The following is an 18411-nucleotide window of genomic DNA, read 5'->3' as shown; positions in this document are numbered from 1 at the left end:
TGTTTTCTCTTTTGTCCACAGCTTATATGCATTGACAATAAGCAACGCTATGCTCTATGTTCACGCGTTATCAATTTGACATCTATATAGCTAGAGTAAGTACTACCATATAAACGATATATATATTTATATATTTTTGACATTGTATAAAAATAACGACATTCATCTTGATAAAATTCAAAATGACATAAAAAAAAATGAATATTCTGTCGTAGTCTTTGGTAGGTTAAGTATTTTTTATCTGTGGCGACTCTGGTGCTGCGACATCGACAATCCTCGCATTTTTTTTGTTTATCCGCCATTTTGGTATCTCGAGTTGTCGTGAGTCTCGAGGTTTTAGAAATAATTACTCATACGAGTTGCTTCTTTAAAAAGCTTGAGTGGGATTATAGTTGAGTGTATTTCAGTAATTACTAAGTGTTTGTATGTATAAGTCGAGTTGAATATAATGAACTCATACTTGAGTCGTACTCACTCAAGTTTTTGAAGCGAATTCAAAGTTGGACTCACTCATTTTTCACCTCGAATCGTGTGTGAGTGGGACTCTATCGAGTGAGTTGACACTCACACTCGAACTCACGCACTCACTCTAAATACAATTGTTTGGATCTCTAGATAAAGGAATAAAACTAGACTGTATGCAGCAATCATAAAAAAAGTGTTTTTTATAAACTGTACAGCCGTGTTATTGTAAAAAAAAAGATGTATAATTGACAGAAGACTGGAAAAAAGTTCAGAATTGCGAGAAAAAAATTACATGTAGAGAGATTGGGTATTCATAGCACGATGTTGAAAATACTTAATGAATTTATTTAGTATACTCTTTTTGTTTTGTATGCGGACTTAGGCGATGCGATTCGAGCATGCTTTTAGGTATTTAGAATTCTAGTAATTCTTAGATGCAGCTAAAATTTCATCTTACGTAAATAGTTTACCTCTTTCGTTCAATTTGTAAGTTGTCTTAACAGTTCTGATATTTTGATGTTGTCAAAAAGGATTGCTAGTCATCCTATATTATTCTAGTTCTATCAAGAAAGCAAGAACATGTATCTATCTTTGACAAAGGGCTTGTGAGTCTAGCAAACGTCTTGTCTGCACTTTAAAAATCTGTTGCACATAGCTTCATTAAAGTTAAAGCTTCTTAAAATCTATTGCTAACTCTTTTTTTGACAACTAGATAAAAAGTGTCAGCAATAGATTTAATGAAGCTTTAACTTTAATGGAGCTTTGGGCAACTGACGCTTAGTGTTTGACAAGGAACTTTTTCAAAATTGACATGTCATGATGTCATACTAGAATTCTATTTACCTAAAAGATGTTTTAATACAATCTAACAGTTACGCCAACATGTCCGTCAAATACTGCCACTTGTATTTAATAACTCTGAGCACACAGTTACTTTAGTTTTTAACCGCGTTTCTAACTGTTGGAAATAAAACGTTTGTTCTAACTGTACAGTTAAACTTTGTAGTTTTATCAACGAAATATATTTGTATAGGAATGATTAAACAACTCGATTTGACAAAGAGTTGTTATGCAGAACAGTTTTGAAGAGATTTGGTTACGACTGGTCAATTTAGTGGGTACATTAATGTGTAAGACGTGTATTCTGGCTTAATTTATAACTAAGTAAAACCAGTAATACTAAAACCATACAGATATTTGTCGTAATCGAAAGAAAGCTTTACAACTATGATATTAAGAGTCAAATTGCAGTAGTGTTTCATACATTTTAAAAACAAAAAAATGTATGAAGCACATTTTCGTGTCGTGGTTAAAACTGTTCTGAATCCCGTTGGATCCGAGACTCAAGTCCCATAAGGGCAAACTATAGGCTGATTATATTATAAAGTTAAAAGCAAATCATAAACTTTGGTGCTATTATGTAAAATTGTTTAAGACAACCGTTTTATTTCCAATACATATTGTGGAGTGATTTTCAATTAATAACTTAGTACAGTTGCGTGCAAAAATATGTACATGATTAGCAAAAAAGTGGTATGTCGGTCCTCCTTGTGATCTCTCTCCGGTGGTGTCGGATTGCCGTCCCATCGCGCTATGAGAGTGAAGGAATAGTGTGTAGTGAGTCCAAGCAAATGCTCGTGCACTATGTCCTGCGCAGCTGGCTGATCTCTTTATATGAGAACAGCCGCAGTAGCCGATAATCGGATGATCGGATTTTTGCATGTCACTGTAAATTTTTTCGTGTTACTGCCAAATACTATTTGGCAGTAAATACACGTTTAATTTTCGTTTATTTCACAAAAACAGAGAAAGAAGTCAAGTGACATGGAATGGATTTTTCAGAATGGATTTGAATGATCAGATATAGGCCATTGGAAATAATGTGTTGTGTTAAAGAAATTGAATTATTATCTTTAACATGACATAAATAAGGAAAGATAAAGATTAAAGATGAAGGCTGATAGAATGACAAAGGAAATTTTAAAAATTAATTGAAAATCATTTCACAAATCGAAAGTTTTAAACTAACTTGCTCAAGTTTTTTCTTTTATGTATGAGTGTGTTTGTGGTATGTTCAAAGTTGAAATCCGAATTGAATTTAGAGAATGTCAACAGCGGCCTTATATATACTAATGAAGAAAATATTATGAAGTTTCCAAATATTTTTGTCTTGCAGTGTAGTGCTTTGAAATTCTTGCCAGGTTATCAGGTTTTTTTTTTGTACTTTCATATTATTTGTTCTACCAAATAATAGTTTGAATGAAGTCAGATTGTTTTTCAATTTTGGTTATTTGATTTCTCCTATCCAAAGATATGTTTTTAATTTTCGCTGCCGACTGTATGAAGTCGGCCGCAACTGCACTACTGGTTTGTATGTATTTACATGAAACCGTTTTGGATCGAAACGGCAGCAGCACGTGCAGTCGCTCTCAGATATCGATGACAGATGTCAGATATTGATGACAGATGACAGATGTCAGATATGTGACAGCAACTGCACATGCTGCAGGCAGTTGCAGTCGGCAGCAGGAATTAAAGCTAACCTTTTTAGAACACAAATACAGATTGATGCTTTAATCTTAAATATATCATGTTCGTTAGTAATAATGTGAGAGAAAGATATTTCAAGTTTCTTTAAAATCGATTCGGATTGAATACCTAGCCAATAAACGTTATAATAAATATTTAAAAATACTGTATAGGATTCATATAAACGAATGTTGGTGTGCGAAATGGCTCCTTTTAATTATTTTTTCGTAGTATTTAAGTGTGCTTTTATTTTTTATTATTATTATTTTTTTGTTGTGCAGTGTGTACGTGGTATGTCTTTAGAGAAAAAAAAAAGAAAAAAATAGACAAAAAAAATGGCTGCTGATAAGTCGTTAGATACAGCTTTCACCCGTTAATATTCACCGATTGTAAAGTATTCACTGAAAAAAGCTTTTTACAGAAACCCGTTGTTATATTATACATAGGTTATAAATATTTTTGTAATTACGACATACCGCGCACCCATTGCAATTTGTTTAATAATATATATGTATACCTACACTAGGATTAATGAGTAAAATAAAAAAAAAATACATGTAGTCTGCTTAGATCGCTTCGACCCGATGATGATATAGTTCCTATACGCGATTATGATTAAATATGTTTTTTTAAGGTCTTAATAAAAAAAAAGTTAGTTGGCATAGAAACCTTAGTTTTGTAAGATGTAAAAATACTAAAATTTTTGAGTTGTAGTAACTGGAGATAACATTTTTTTGCTTTTCCTATTGGTTGTCCTAGTCTTTCATTGATAATAACTTACCATGGATTACAAAGTCAGTGTTTAGTTTGCAATAAGTTACTGCTTCTTCATACGGACAATACTGTTGCAAATTTTCAAAACTCATGTTTAAAACATTGGGTCAAAATAATGCTTTTTCGACCTATGTGGACTGGAATCAAATCTTAAAATCTAAGGTTTCTATGTCAACATAAAAACCATTTATTTCCTCCCGTCCTTTAAAAATAGAAGCATTTTAATTAATGTTAACCATAGTTAAATTTGTAATTCATTTTTTGTATTGAAACAAATATAATTGAAGCGATCGATAGCTGAGCGTCGCATTTATATGTGGGACACAAACTGTGTATTACTGTTACAGCCTTTTTATCGTCCCACTGCCGGGCACAGGCCTCCTCTCACACGGGGAAGGACTGAGCATTAAACTATGTATTAATGACGAGAAAAATCGAGATTTTCGAAAGACCATGATTCTTATTAATAATTTCCCTGTCCTATGGGTCATATGTGATACACACCAATTGTTTAACTACTTTTGTCTGCTTCGTGGACAGTGAAGTGGTTAACCCCTGCACTCAGAGACATTTAATGGTTACTTAAGCCGTTCCTCAGTGCAGAATTTCTATGAGAATCTGTCACTAAGGAGTGACTTAAGTAATCATTAAATGTCTCTGAGTGAGTCCGTAAGTCCTATAGAAAATTAATCATATTTTTGTTTGTAAAATTGAAATATAATAACTAGTTTTCTTTTTCAATAGATTCTTTGTGATTGGTTGAAAATGCATTTTGTATTGGTTTGTAGAAGTTGGATGCTTAGTAAAAAGTGTAGCGTTTGAGAATAATTCTGAAAATAGCGTCATTTATTTTGGTAATCGAAGGGTATGTGATGCACTAATTTTTATTCTTTTATTTGAAGTAATAATGAAGAATAGTTAGTCCTTTAGCTGCATCATATGACTGTTTTCATGAGAAAAAAAAAATTCGTACTTGTCTTTTCAAAATAGTGTACTGACGGTAAAGTATGTCAAAAACTATACTATTTTCTAGAAGTCCAAAATATTTTGAAAATCTTCTCTCTACAGTCAGCACTGTTTATATCTGTCAAAATTTGCCATAGTCTTCGCCTAATTGCCATGGTGAAAATACATAAAAGAAGTCTGTATTTCTTAAAACAACTCTTCACTTTGAAAATTGATTGTGAAAATTCATATTAAACAGTTGTTTTTAGAGTACTAAAGTTTATGTTGTTTGTGAAGTTGTCGTGTATTTCAGAATTATTGGCAAATGTCAAGTTTCCCGCGTATAAATGCGACGCCATGGAATTCTTATGGCGGGATAATCGTTAAGTTGTTTTTAAGTTAATTCGTTGCAATTTTTTTTTCGTATTGTAAGTGCGCCAAAGGTGTTGAAGACAAAGTGTTGAAAGGATAACACTTAGGTTTACTGTATAAATGAAAAATATAAAAAAAATATCTTGCTAGTAAAGTATAAGGCTTGGTAATATTATTGATGCTATGCAGTATGGCGGACGGACGCCATTTTGGATGCTTCAAAGGTGTCTATGATTACTTCCGTCCCCCAAACTGTAGGTGACCATAAAGTAGGTTCAATATCTCCAGTGCATTAAATATTTTGTTGTCGATTTTTTTTTCGGTAAAAAAAAAACTTTGGTTGTTGTAAAATAATTAAATAAAAAAAATAATTGCGTAGATGTTTCAAAAAAAAATTAGTCAATGTAGGTAGGGTTAGTTCAGAAATTAAGTAAAAATTGTTTTTTTTTTAAGATTTGCTTCGTCGGAGTGACGTAGACAGTATGTATTTGATTCACGAGTTTTTAAAAGAAATTTGCATTTTAGCTAACACTGTCTTGTCGCCGGACGTGGTAAGTAAGGCTGTAAGTTAAATATACATATTATATTTGAAGTAAATAAATTAATAATAAAACCACAAACTCGGGACTTTTATTTTTATACCTTTTTGGAACCCCAAACTATGTCTATGGAAAGACTTCTCATACAGTTAGTAGTAGTGACTTTGCGGATGCGCAAGGTGATAAATAAATGACAAGCAAAGTTATTGGAATTGTGTACTCATCTAACGTCTACATCATCTACGAAACAGACCCCAGCATAGTTGACATAAGGCAAGGCAAATTATGATATTCCCCAGTTAACCTACATTTCATCAAAGTCAGCCATGAATTTGTGAGTTCTGATCTACATTGCGGAGATTTCATGAAAAAGAAAAATCAAATTTTCACAAGTAGGTTCCTGTCAATTTTATTATGAAATCGTGCAATTTCATTCACTCATGTTAGTCTCTGGGTCAGTGAGTGACTTAATATTCACTAACACAAAGTGAGTTGAAACTCACTAATAGGTATGAGTGAGTGAGTACATACCATGGTTCATACCTTTTTCAGTGATTCGATCGAGCACTCGTAAGTACGTGAACGGGGATGAGTGTATAAAAGTCTAATTGGTTTGTATTATTTAATTGTAGATTTAATATTGGTAAATAAGCATAACTACTATAACAGCACTGAAGGTACATTACATATTGCCATTGTAAGAAGAAGCATGTACCTACCTACATCTATACTAATATATAAAGCTAAAGAGTTTGTTTGTTTGTTTGAACGCGCTTATCTCAGGAACTACTGGTCCGATTTGAACAATTCTTTCGGTGTTAGATAGCCCATTTATCGAGGAAGACTTTATCCGGGTTCGTGCAGAGGTTCCCACGGGATGCGGGTGAAACCGCTGGCAGAAGCTAGTATTATATAGGATACATATAGGTATGTTGATTATTACAAGAAGTAAGTCAGGCTTGGACAGCCGAAACACCTAGGTACTACGGTATAAATTGCAAATGCGCAACCGAAAGGAGCCAGGCTTGATTTTAATTCCGGCTTTGAACCCATGCCCCACGCAAAGAATTATTATTATGGCTAGGGCATTGCTAGACAATAGGTAATTGATAATCTGAGCGACAGAGGTGTTGAAATGAAGAGAAAATTGTCGTCACGGACTTATATAAAAACGTCCGTGATTGTCGTGTTCTCAATTTATAACCCCAAATCGGTAGATTAATTTACGAGAAGACTTGTGAGTTATCAGTAGTTAATTATCTGAACCCTAAACACAGTTCTTAAAAGTTCAAAATCGAACAACGAGTATTATGAGCGTCTAAAGCATGTCTGTTATCTATTTTAGTCAAATCAATTCTATTTTTAGAAAGAATTGCACAACACGTGCGCAATATTCGTAGACGATCTATAGATGAAGTCTTCGGTTCGGCATTGTGTAGCATTGTTTTGTAATGAATGCAAGTCTGCAATCAATGTCATATTAAAGTCAAATAATATTGACAAAAATAATGTCATGATGACGACATTGACATGTGACATGCTAAAATTCAGTGTCATCTTGACAAAGTTTGGTATAAAAAACTCATTTTAGTTTTATCTATACCAAGTTCTTACTGAAAAGCTGAAAAGAATAAGTAATCGATGTTCAGGCGATCAATGAACCAGAACTTACGTAACATCCGGTTGCAGACAGATATTGTCGATGGTGACCTAATTATCGCTTTTTGTTGCTAAATTGCTGTTTTAATGAAAAGAAACATCTGATAACCCTTTTTCCTGCTTCTAAATTGTAATATAAGAATAAAGAAAAAGCCTGAAATAATTAAATTCCTATTTTTTCCTCTTTCAACATAGCGTCCCATAGACGTCACACAGCGAGGGAAAATCATTTTGTCTATGGTAATTAATTGTAACAGGTAACATTGTATATCGATACTCGTTAAATATCGATAGCAATTTTGAAGAAGTTTGAATAATTTAATTTTTATTCATTACGTTTCCAAATAATATTTAAATTTGTAAATTTAGCTTATTTTTCATTTATACTTCCAAAATCATGAACTCTATGTGTCCATCATCAATTTTTCATCAATACGCTGCAGCTTTACTCTCTTGTAGATTATAAACATCGAATAACTTTATTTTACAGCTTGTACTAAAGGATTAATGGCATCGTCATAAAGGATTTTCACTGTTGAATCGATTAAAAATTACAAATTACTTCTATTAAAAACAAAACACCCGATTCGATTAATCGACGCCTTACCCAATGTTGCCAGTACGTTTTGCCGCCGAATTACATCACCATTTCATGGCACGCGTTTGACGCATTTGTTAAAATTTTCGACTTTTCGTGACAGCACGTCAATTTCGACATTTGATTGATAATTTTCTAAAGATCCATCAAATTAGTTTGTTTGAAAGTTGGTTTGGGCGCTAAATGTTATTATTTCGCTGTTTTAACTTTAATACAATGATGTGATTGTGAGGTGTCCATTTTTGGTTGCGCGCTTGTATCCCATAATGAGTGCTCTAAAGTGTGTGGTTGAAGGCTGCAATTTAGAGTACGATGTAGTCTGCAGCTTCTCCTTCTACAAGTGAGTTTGTTTTGATCCTTTAACTCCTCAATTTAGACTTGAATAAATCCTCTTTTGTGCCACCAAGACTGTCTATGGTTGCATCGAGTGACCTCGAAAAATCCGAGGTGGTAAAAATTATTGTAAACATTTTAGATTGTTGTAGTTTTGTTTCAGTATTTTTCCACTAGAAATCTTGTTTACTCACTAAAATGATTGTTTAACCCATATTTCACTACTTATTTGAGCTAATCATCATTAATTTAGTTGATAAGCATTATAAAGTGGTAAGGTTTTATCAATTTTTCAATCAGTGCTGTGTATTATTTAGTTATTGGTGGGGATAAATCATGCAAGAAATCATGCATATTAATGTAGAATAGAACTTCTATATGCTTGAACTGTTTTGTTATATAAACATTTAAAAATCTCTTGTTTCTAAGATTATTCTAATTTTAACCTTATGTTTATTTTAACCAAAAAAACTTACTATATGTGTGCTTAGATTTTACATATAGAACATTTTTTTACTTATATTGTTGTTTTAATTTCTGATAGAGTTAGTTGGCAATTTGCCTATTTATATTAATTTCATATATTTTTTTGTAAAATTGAAAGTACCCAATTAATATGACCAATTTAATACTCTACATTACAAGCATAGATTCCAAACCCAATATTAAAGATAAATAAACATTCTCTGATTTAAAAAAATATCTAAATATAACCTAAACACAACCCTTTTAGGTTACTCTCACCTGCAATAATATTACAAATAGGTTAGATTTTATATTTCATATGGCACAAGATATCTCCAAAACTGCTGGACTGTTTCCAAAATATCTTTCACTAATATAAATGTACATTATTCTAAGATGTCTCAAATGAAAAAGCTATATTTCTAGTGTGTAAACTCCAAATCTATTGAAAAAGTTATGTTACAATATTTAAACAATGATGAAAATTTTAATACATTTAACAGATATTACTCAATACTTCCAAATTCATTTATTCATAACATAAAACAATATAAGCTTACAGTTTAAACCAAAGCGCTTATAATGCTACTTTTCTGATATATTCACATTTTGTTATTAATAAATCACCTAATATTTAGATTACTTGAAATTATATTCTTTCTATGTCAAAAGGCTGTTAGCAGCCTATAGTTGTCCCAAATAAAATAACACTTCTTGGATAATTGGCTATCTAACACTGAAAGAATTGTTCTAACCCAACCAATGGTTGAAATGGCAAACCCAACCAAAACAAACAAATTATTGAAAGACATTTTTAAATTAGATATTTTTAGTCACTTAGTTGACATAGGTAACTGTCTCGTTTCCTAAAACATCATAATCATCTGCCTAGCCTTTTCCCAAGGCTTGCTTCAAGTCTACTAGAGTACCACTGTGTTACCAGTGTTTTACATGAAGAAAATGCCTATCTGACTTCCACACCCCAATCACCCAGGCAACCCAATACCCCTTGGTAAGACTGGTTGTCAGACTTACCAGCTCTGACCACCCATAACAACTGCCAAAGATCTTCATTGACAGTTAAGACTGAAACAGTTACTAAAATACATACAAAACTACAAACACACACACATACATACCATACAATAAATATGTGATAAGTTATCTGTATTGCATAAATTGTTATAAATTAACAGCTCACTACAATAGCTGATTACTATATTTATTCAAACCAATTTATTTGTTATAATTATTTATTATAACTGACTTGTTAAGCGCCACCCAGTGGTGCTAGGTTTCATAAATAGTATAAACATATCTGGCTTCCAGACACAGTTTTGCCTGTGTCCATTATGGCTTACTACTCTCACCCGTAAAAAAAATATTTATTTATTTATTTACTTATTGGAAAACTAACGGCTATACAAAACAGTGTTGTAGACATATATAAAAAAACAGCAAACCAATTATAGGTAAATTGCCTACATCCTTCTATAAATGGGCTTTCTAAAGCATAAATATATTTTTTTAATATGGACCAGTATGTCCTTACATTTGTGTGTAAAACCTAGCATATAATCTTTAGCTTTATAATAGACTAGCTGTTTTCCCGCGGTTTCACCCGCGTCCCGTGGGAGCTACTGCCCGCACCGGGATAAAATATAGCCTATGTTACTCGCAGATAATATAGCTTTCTAATGGTGAAAGAATATTTTAAATCGGTCCAGTAGTTTTTGAGTTTATCCATTACAACCAAACAAACAAAGTTTTCCTCTTTATAATATTAGTATAGACATATAGATAAACTACAAAGGCAACAAAGTGTTATATTCACTTAACGTTTAGTCAGTCAGAAGCTAGAATATCTGACAACCAGTATTACCAAGAAGTATCAAGTTGATCAGGTAACTGGGTTGAGGAGGCCAGTCAGACAGATAGTGGTACTCACCTACATCTGTTACCCTAGAAACCGACTCCATCATAGGAAAAGCTAGGCACATAATGATGATATTAACTTTGTTTGCTTGTCCCCAGTGCAAACATATCTACCGACAATGAAGGCAAACGCCAGGACTGGATTGAGGGTGCTATGCACGAGGAGAGCGAGTGCCTGTGGAGGCATGTCAGCCTCCAACTATGCGGGTAAGTGGAGATAAGACTTTACAGCAATTTCATATACTTTATCCGCTATGAGAGTGAAGGAATAGAGAGTGCACCTGTGTCTGTGCAAATGCTTGTGCACTATAACATGTCCTGCGCAGCTGGCTAATCTCCGTATACGAGAACAGCGCCGTGGCCGTGGCCCTGACGCTATTATTATTAAGTAATGTATTATTAGCGTAGGACGTCCACCAACAAGGTGGACAGACGATCTTATAAAAGTCTCCGGGAGACGCTGGATGCAGGTCGCTTCCAACAGGTATCTGTGGAGATCTATGGGGGAGGCCTGTGTTCAGCAGTGGACGTCCGCCGGCTGAGATGATGATGATGATGATTTAATAATGATTTTATTACAGTTACCACTTCGAGTTGGACAACCAAGGACTTTGGATCGATTCGCCCATGCTGCCTGAATTGCTTACACAACAGGAAAAAAATGCTCCCGTTATTCAATCGCCGAACGATAAGAAAAGTAAGTTTCCTACTTTTGCAACACAGGTTGGAATTAGGTATAATTATTTCTGTACCTGTACAATCAGGCTATCATTGAACATCTTTGGCAGTCGTTACGGGTAGTCAGAAGCCAGTAAGTTTGACAATCACTCTCACCTAGGGGTACTGGGTTGCCCGGTTAACTGGGTTGAGGGGAAAAAGTTCGGCAGATGAGAAATACGCGATAAAGTTGAAAATCCGGTAAAATTTGACAGATAGTAGTAGTTTGACATGCTGGCGTCTGCACAAGAATGACTATACCTGATTCTGACATTTTTATATAATAAATATTTCATATCCGATGTTCCGGAAAAGAAATCCTACTAATATTATAAATGCGAAGGTTAGTGAGGATGTATGTTGGTTACTCTTTCACGCAAAAACTACTGAATGGATTTTGATACTTGGCAGTTATGTATATAACTTACTAGTTTCCACCAGCGGTTTAACCCGCGTCCAAGGGTCGTTCGAAATAATGGTACCGATTACGTAGATAGGTCTTGATTATATTAGAGGTATATGGATGCAACAACCAATTCGAATAATATAAAAAGTGCCCTACACCTACTAAAATTATCGTTAATTAAAAATCGTGGCCGATAATCGGCTAGGACGGCACACCATAAAAAAAGTATAGATTATATTAGTATAGATAAGTCACAGCGCCTAAATTAGTAGAGTAGGTAGTGCAGGTTCGATGCTAGTTTGTGACAAATCTGCCCTCTTGCAGGCGCTGTGAGGGGCCCGTCCTATCAAGGCCTATTCGAAAAGTTCATAGGAGGAGTCCCAAAAGGTATTCCTATGTTTGTTTAGATAGATAATTTGTAACTAGCCCTTATATTCGCGGTTTGCTCAAGTTAAGTAGGAAAAGTCGCATATTTTTGCCCCAATAATATGTAATGCTATTTTCTAAGCGTCGGTAGGCAATAACACATAAATCTATACTATTTATCTACATTATTATAATTAATTGTAAACATTTCTTGAGTAACAAAGGCTATATTTTAACTCGGTTCGGGCAGTAGTTCCCTTGGGACGGGGGTGAAAACACAGAAAACAGCTAGTACCTACACAATATAACTCTAAACTTCTAAACCATTCAATAAAAGAAGTATAAATTATCCTAAGTTCCGTTAAATTTTATTTAGAAGTTTTTGTGTGAAAGAGTAACCAACATACCTCTTAAGCGTAAATATACATGCAAATGGTCTTTGTTTGCGTAACTATGTGCATATACATTTACACACACAAGCATGGCTCACCCGCTTTCTTAATATAAAATATGTATATAACTGTATATATTTGTTTTCAGTGGCTGAAATAATCCGGATGGAGCACAACTATAGCGTTGAGCCGATCAAGGAAAAAGTGGAAAGTGTGTCCAGACTGAATGTCAGACAACTCGTCGATACTTTAGGATACCTGTAAGTATATTTTACTTATTTACTGACCAATTTTTGACTATGTAGGTATGGAAAATCTGTCCAAGGTCGCTGGGAAGAAAAGTGGCGACTATTGGGGGGAGGCCTTTGTCCATCAGTGGACGTCTTTCGGCTGAAACGATGACCAATTTATGTCCATGGAAATAGTACCAATGTTTTACAAGGAGCGACTGCCTATCTGACCTCCTCAACACAGTTACCCGGGTAACTTGATACCCCTTGATATAACTGGTTATCAGACTTTCTAGCTTCATTCTGACTGTAACAACTGCCAATGATGATCAAATGACAACTGGGACCCACCAATTTAACCAAAATTCGGAGGAACTCTTCATGATATAATGGCTGCCCACGTTGCCCTACTATTATGTAGCTTTCTGACCAATGGACCTATGCTGCTGCTATTTAGCCTTTCCTACAACCCCAATCAACAAAATGGCTAGGCAGTTCTAACGCATCTTACCCCAATCAACTAACTAAACGGCTAGGCGGTTCCCTATCCCTATACTATGTCTTCTCCACCAGATCGATGAAGAATCTGCAGAGGAAACAGCTGTGGGTGGTGAAGGTGGAGACGGACAAGGCTGAAGCCTCCATCACGCAGTCCGAGCAGGTGATCACTAAGATGCCCGACCCTAGGCAGATTATTGAGGTGAGTGCCATCATTTTGTGTTCAGGAGTTTTGGAGAAAAGGTGTGGAATATACTGGACACTGGAGTATAGTTATCAGCATGGATATTGAGCTCTCGGCGGAAGAGTGGGGATCGCTTTGCGTACACTGTATACGTAAAGGCTATAATCCAATAAATCGCTTCTTCGCAGGTGAAGGTCAGGGCTCAATATCCCTGCCGATAACTATAGAAATTGGTGTTCGTTTTTCTTGGTTATTGTAATATGATGTTGGGTAGTGGGCCCTGAAGTAAAGTATATAAAGGTGACGAAACTGTGTATGTATGTTTGTTACTTCTTCACGTGTAGACGCCTGAACGGTTTCTGATGAAACTCGGTTGTAATATTTAAAATAGCTTATACATAGACAAACATAGTTCCCACAGTTAGTAGATAAAACCGCGAGGGATAGCTGGTCTGTACATAAAAGAAAGTCATGTTAGTTGCATGTTTTATAATTAAAAAACGGCTGGACCTTTTTATCTAGGTACTTAATATTACTTATCTAGGATCTGGAGCCAAACTTTGGATACATTTTATCCCGATCTGGGTAAGACACGTAGACGCGAGAAACAGCCACTCATCTCAAAATTTCTTTCACAGATAATCCCCCAAACGTCAACATCATCAGCATCAGCTGAGCCGCAGAACTCTGAAGTGCTTCAAATCATGGATGACAGTTCCATCGCAGACAACTTCATATATGAGATCGCTGAAGAACAGGAAATTACCATGGAAGAGGTCAAGGAGATACCGGCTACCAGCACCGAGAACCCTGAGTGGACTGTCAATATACTCCCGGATGACACAAAACCCAAATATGCTTATATAAAACACTGTGCAACGGGCAAGAAAAAAAGACATTTCACCGCAGACATGAACGAAATAACCCTACAGGGAGACTTTGAAAATTACTACATACTACCCGATGTTGATCCTTCCGTAGGAGTAGAAATTACCACAAGCTATGAGCCTGAGAATTATATCGTTGAGGAATACCAGCATTTGGTACTCGATGAACGACCAAAGAAGAGGTCTAAAGATGATTCTGGAAGGAAAAAGAAGAAGCGGCTATCTTCTAACCCGGCTGTAAAAGAGGAACCCGGGGATTGGGTGATTGAAAACAATATTGTCTATGAACAGGACGAGGACTATGATGATCCCAAAAAGGTTGCTTCGAGAGTTAGAAGAAAAAATAAAAAATATCTAGGCTATGATTTTGTCACATAAGGTTTTTTTTTGGACTGTCGGCATTTGATTTTGGGTTTTTAAGCTTTTTAGAAGGTAGGTGGGATTTTTTTGTGAAAGTTTACGAAATGTATGCACTATAGTCTTTAAGGTGCGTTTTGAATTCTTGCTGTCGACTGCATGAAGTCGGCCGCAGCTGCACTACTGGTTTGTATGTATTTACATGAAACCGTTTTGGATCGAAGCGGCAGCAGCACGTGCAGTCGACAGCTAGCATTCAAAACTTACCTTTATATTCATGAAATAATATTCAATGATTATAAGGTACAATTCGTTAAAGCCCGCAAAGTGCTAAATTCGACTCCTGGGTCTCGATAATGTTACTAGGAGCATCGCTAATTAACTTTGCAACTATGAAGTTAGCCATTTGTCGCTTACGCATGCGTAGTAATGTTTTGTTCATATTTTTTTGACTATCTTCGTTACGTTAAACTGTAGGTCCCGGCTGTCATTGAACATCCTTGGCAGTCGTTACGGGTAGTCAGAAGCCAGTAAGTCTGACACCAGTCTATCCAAGGGGTATTGGGTTGCCCGGGTAACAGGGTTGAGGAGGTCAGGTCAGATACGGCAGTCGCTTCTTGTAAAGCACTGGTACTCAGCTACATCCGGTTAGACTGGAAGCCGACCCCAACATAGATGGGAAAAAGGCTCGGAGGATGATGATATTGTGATGTCAATAGTAAGCAAACTTTCTTGACAATATCTGTATGAACAAATGACTAAGAAGTCAAATGACTAACTTCTGGCTAGTTTTCAAGAAAATCTCATCTACCTACAAAAAGCAAGGTTATATTTCAAAATACGAGTTGGTTATTAGTCTTTTAACTGTAAAAAATATACAAACATATATAATAATTAAAGATATGATTTTCTTGCTAATTTAAAAACCACTTTTTCTTGACTTATGTCCGTTCCCAATATTTAATCCATCTTTTGTTGGCTTACCAGATACAGAATTTTGACATTAGCCACATACAAGTAATGTTAAAATCCTATCTCTAGTAGTCAAATAAAAGATAGCTTGATTATTGGAAACGGCGATTAATATTCGAGCAATTTCGATGTTTTATCTCACTGGTCAATATTATACTTAAAAGTTTAGATTCCAATTTTTTTCAAAAAAAAAAACAATAGAATTTCGTTATTAAAACATCTCGTCTGTCATTTGAACATCATTGGCAGTCGTTACGGGTAGTCAGAAGCCAGTAAGCCTGACAACCAGTCTTATCAAGAGGTATTGTGTTGCCCGGGTAACTGGGTTGAGGAGGTCAGATAGGCAGTCGCTCCTTGTGACACACTGGTACTCAGCTGTGTCGCGTTAGACTGGAAGCCGACACCAACATAGTTGTGAAAGAAGCTAGGCTGATGATGGAACATCTCGTTTTCGCCCATTCAGTAGTGTACCTGATTGGAAAAAATTGTTCTAAGTTTCATTGCAAAGATATTATTTTATTATAAACGTCAGTTTTCTTAAAACAACTTAGCAATATGAATTTTCACATTCAATTGACTAAGCATACAGTTGTTTTAAGAAAAAATTGACAGTAACTTGGGCTTGAATTAAACACAAATAAATCTTTAATCTTCTCATCTATACTAATAATATTAAAAAACTAGAGTTTGTTTGTTTGAATGCTTTTATCTCAGAAACTACAGGACCGATTGGAAAAATTATTTCAGTGATAGATAGCATGTTTATCAAGGAAAGTTATAGACTAAAAGTAGTTCCCTAGGGACGCGAGTGAAACTGCGGGGAAAAGCTAGTATATACATACATAGTTTTTAATTTTAGATAAACTTAGGTTTCTATAAATGACTTGAAATCAAATGTCGACATGAAAAATAATAATATTAAGGTTTTGTTTAAAATTTTATGCAATTTAGTGCTTTGTTTTTTGGTTAAACAATGAAATGGTTTGATGTTTAACTGTGGGATTTAACTGTGATAGTTAACTGCTTGACTAACTTGCAGTTTAAAAGTTAACTGTAACAAAATAACAAGCTGTTGTACAAGGGAAATTGACTGAAGATTAAATAGTTATATTATCAAAAGTGGACGCTGGGTGCAGGTCGCCTCCAACAGGTATCTGTGGAGATCTAAGGGGGAGGCCTATGTTCAGCAGTGGACGTCCGCCGGCTGAGATGATGATGATGATGATTATCAAAAGTATTTCAATATTCAAAAACCGCTATACAATTTTTCAGAGAATAAATAGAAGACGATTTTTTACCCGACTGCCAAGAAGAGCTATATTATTCGTGCATATCTCGTCTTCGTATGAATTTTCAGTAGCTCACAGTTAAATATCAAGCCTTATCGAGTGCCTACCAATATAGTTTTTTTTTTCATGAATTATAAGAAAATTTAGCAAAATAAAATCAGATAATATTACTTACATGTATATTTGTTTGACCTTTTAAGTGTGTTGGCTTAAAAATATATCTTTTTTAAAATAATTTTTCTACGCAAAGAAACGGTACAATCACACTTTAGATATATTCTGTCATAAATAGTCGTGAAGCTACCTATTAAGGGCCCGATTCTCCTAAGTTAATAATGTCAAAATTGAATCGCAATAGCAGTTTTAACCATATCGGGCATTCTGCTACTAATATAAGACCAATCGTATACCAATGACCTTCAATTGGTTTGCGATTGGTCTGCCATTTGATCTATACGGTAGTTTGCTCTACAATCATATTGCAATCGTAAATAATTTGCAGACAATATGATTCATTATTGAATCACAGAAACGTATAAAAATGTTTATTTAAAAGAAAAAATATTGGAATGCCACATACGCTTCAATCGTAATTGAGTCGTGATTGGATCTCAGTCGGATGTGAATCGGATGTCGCTTAAGTAAAGCATATGCATCGACGAGCTTTTATGTTCTCTCGGTGCTGTCAGTACCGAGTGTCGCGCATCATGAATTTATGTATTTGTTCATCTTATTTAGCGAAGTCTCATCTCAACAACATTGGAAATGTTAAGATTCAGTTGCACCATTTAACTATAACGATAACCAAACCATAACCAGCCGTATACTTGCCGCCCATTGGTCACGGCGACTTGACAACTGAAAATGGTTCGGTTATCGTTATAGTTAAATAGTGTAACTTTGTCCGTCTTACCACAAAAACTTTTAAACGTCAGTTTAAGACTTGTCTAAAAAAATGTCAGATTATGACGTTGAAATAAGGTCCATTTTGCAGCCACAATTTTTTAGACAAGTCTTAGACACATGTTTAAGTTTTTGTAGTAAGACCATGTATGTTTATTTGAGCAGATTTTCAATAAATATATTTTTAAGTCAGCACGTATTCGATCATAGAGTTAGTATCATGGTGTATATTGTTGTATAATTTAAGAACCATGAATAAAACAGTGTTTTAAAATAAATACTTTTCTTTTTGAATATTTGTTGTTTTCTTTTTACTAACGATTTTAAAATCTAGCTTATTAATTAGGGTAGGTAACTGAATGACTGTATACTGTATGAGTTGGTAAATGATTGTCTGTAAGTGTCTTAGTTAGTAAGCCTAAATAAATAAATCAACTGTTAGATATGGTAGGCAGCCTAGCCAGGAAGATGAGATCAGGATAAAAATAATAGTTATATTCACTTAAAAATATATTTATTTACATCTTAAACATAGTCATCTTAAAATAACACTTCATTAATCAGACCGCTTTAAAATTTTCACTTGCACACGAACA

General features: G+C 34.7%; 2 protein-coding genes across 10 annotated transcripts in view; both read left to right on the top strand.

Moving 5' to 3' along the window:
- The window catches only part of LOC110378619 (la-related protein 1), a 99430-nt gene extending 93725 nt beyond the window's left edge, over positions 1-5705 (top strand). For all 8 annotated transcript variants that reach the window (XM_064043386.1, XM_064043387.1, XM_064043388.1 and 5 more), the window contains one exon: positions 22-5705. The gene's annotated coding sequence lies outside the window, so the exon portion shown is untranslated. The remainder of the gene's footprint in view (positions 1-21) is intronic.
- Positions 5706-7912: 2207 nt separating this feature from the next.
- Positions 7913-18109, top strand: LOC110378625 (uncharacterized). Of its 2 annotated transcripts, XM_064043266.1 has the most exons (7): positions 7913-8221; positions 10714-10821; positions 11196-11311; positions 12062-12124; positions 12644-12755; positions 13299-13425; positions 14046-18109. In XM_064043266.1, exons 1-7 carry the CDS (start codon positions 8148-8150, stop codon positions 14670-14672), a joined length of 1227 nt encoding a protein of 408 aa, XP_063899336.1. In that variant the 5' UTR covers positions 7913-8147; the 3' UTR covers positions 14673-18109. The 2 variants fall into 2 exon arrangements, with proteins under 2 accessions (XP_063899336.1, XP_063899337.1); XM_064043267.1 differs by lacking the exon at positions 12062-12124 and having other exon boundaries at positions 7915-8221.
- The last annotated feature ends 302 nt before the right edge of the window (positions 18110-18411 follow it).

The sequence above is a fragment of the Helicoverpa armigera genome, chromosome 31, assembly GCF_030705265.1.
Source record: "Helicoverpa armigera isolate CAAS_96S chromosome 31, ASM3070526v1, whole genome shotgun sequence".
NCBI classification, from domain to species: Eukaryota; Metazoa; Arthropoda; class Insecta; order Lepidoptera; family Noctuidae; genus Helicoverpa; species Helicoverpa armigera.
This window is presented reverse-complemented; position numbering and strand designations above follow the sequence as displayed.

What these genes read in the sequence shown, in the direction of transcription:
- LOC110378625 (XM_064043266.1), top strand. Translation starts at nt 8,148, where the DNA reads ATGAGTGCTCTAAAGTGTGTGGTTGAAGGCTGCAATTTAGAGTACGAT. An exon ending in ATCGCCGAACGATAAGAAAA is followed by an intron (nt 11,312 to 12,061) that starts GTAAGTTTCCTA and finishes GCCCTCTTGCAG; the next exon opens with GCGCTGTGAGGGGCCCGTCC. An exon ending in ACCCTAGGCAGATTATTGAG is followed by an intron (nt 13,426 to 14,045) that starts GTGAGTGCCATC and finishes TTTCTTTCACAG; the next exon opens with ATAATCCCCCAAACGTCAAC.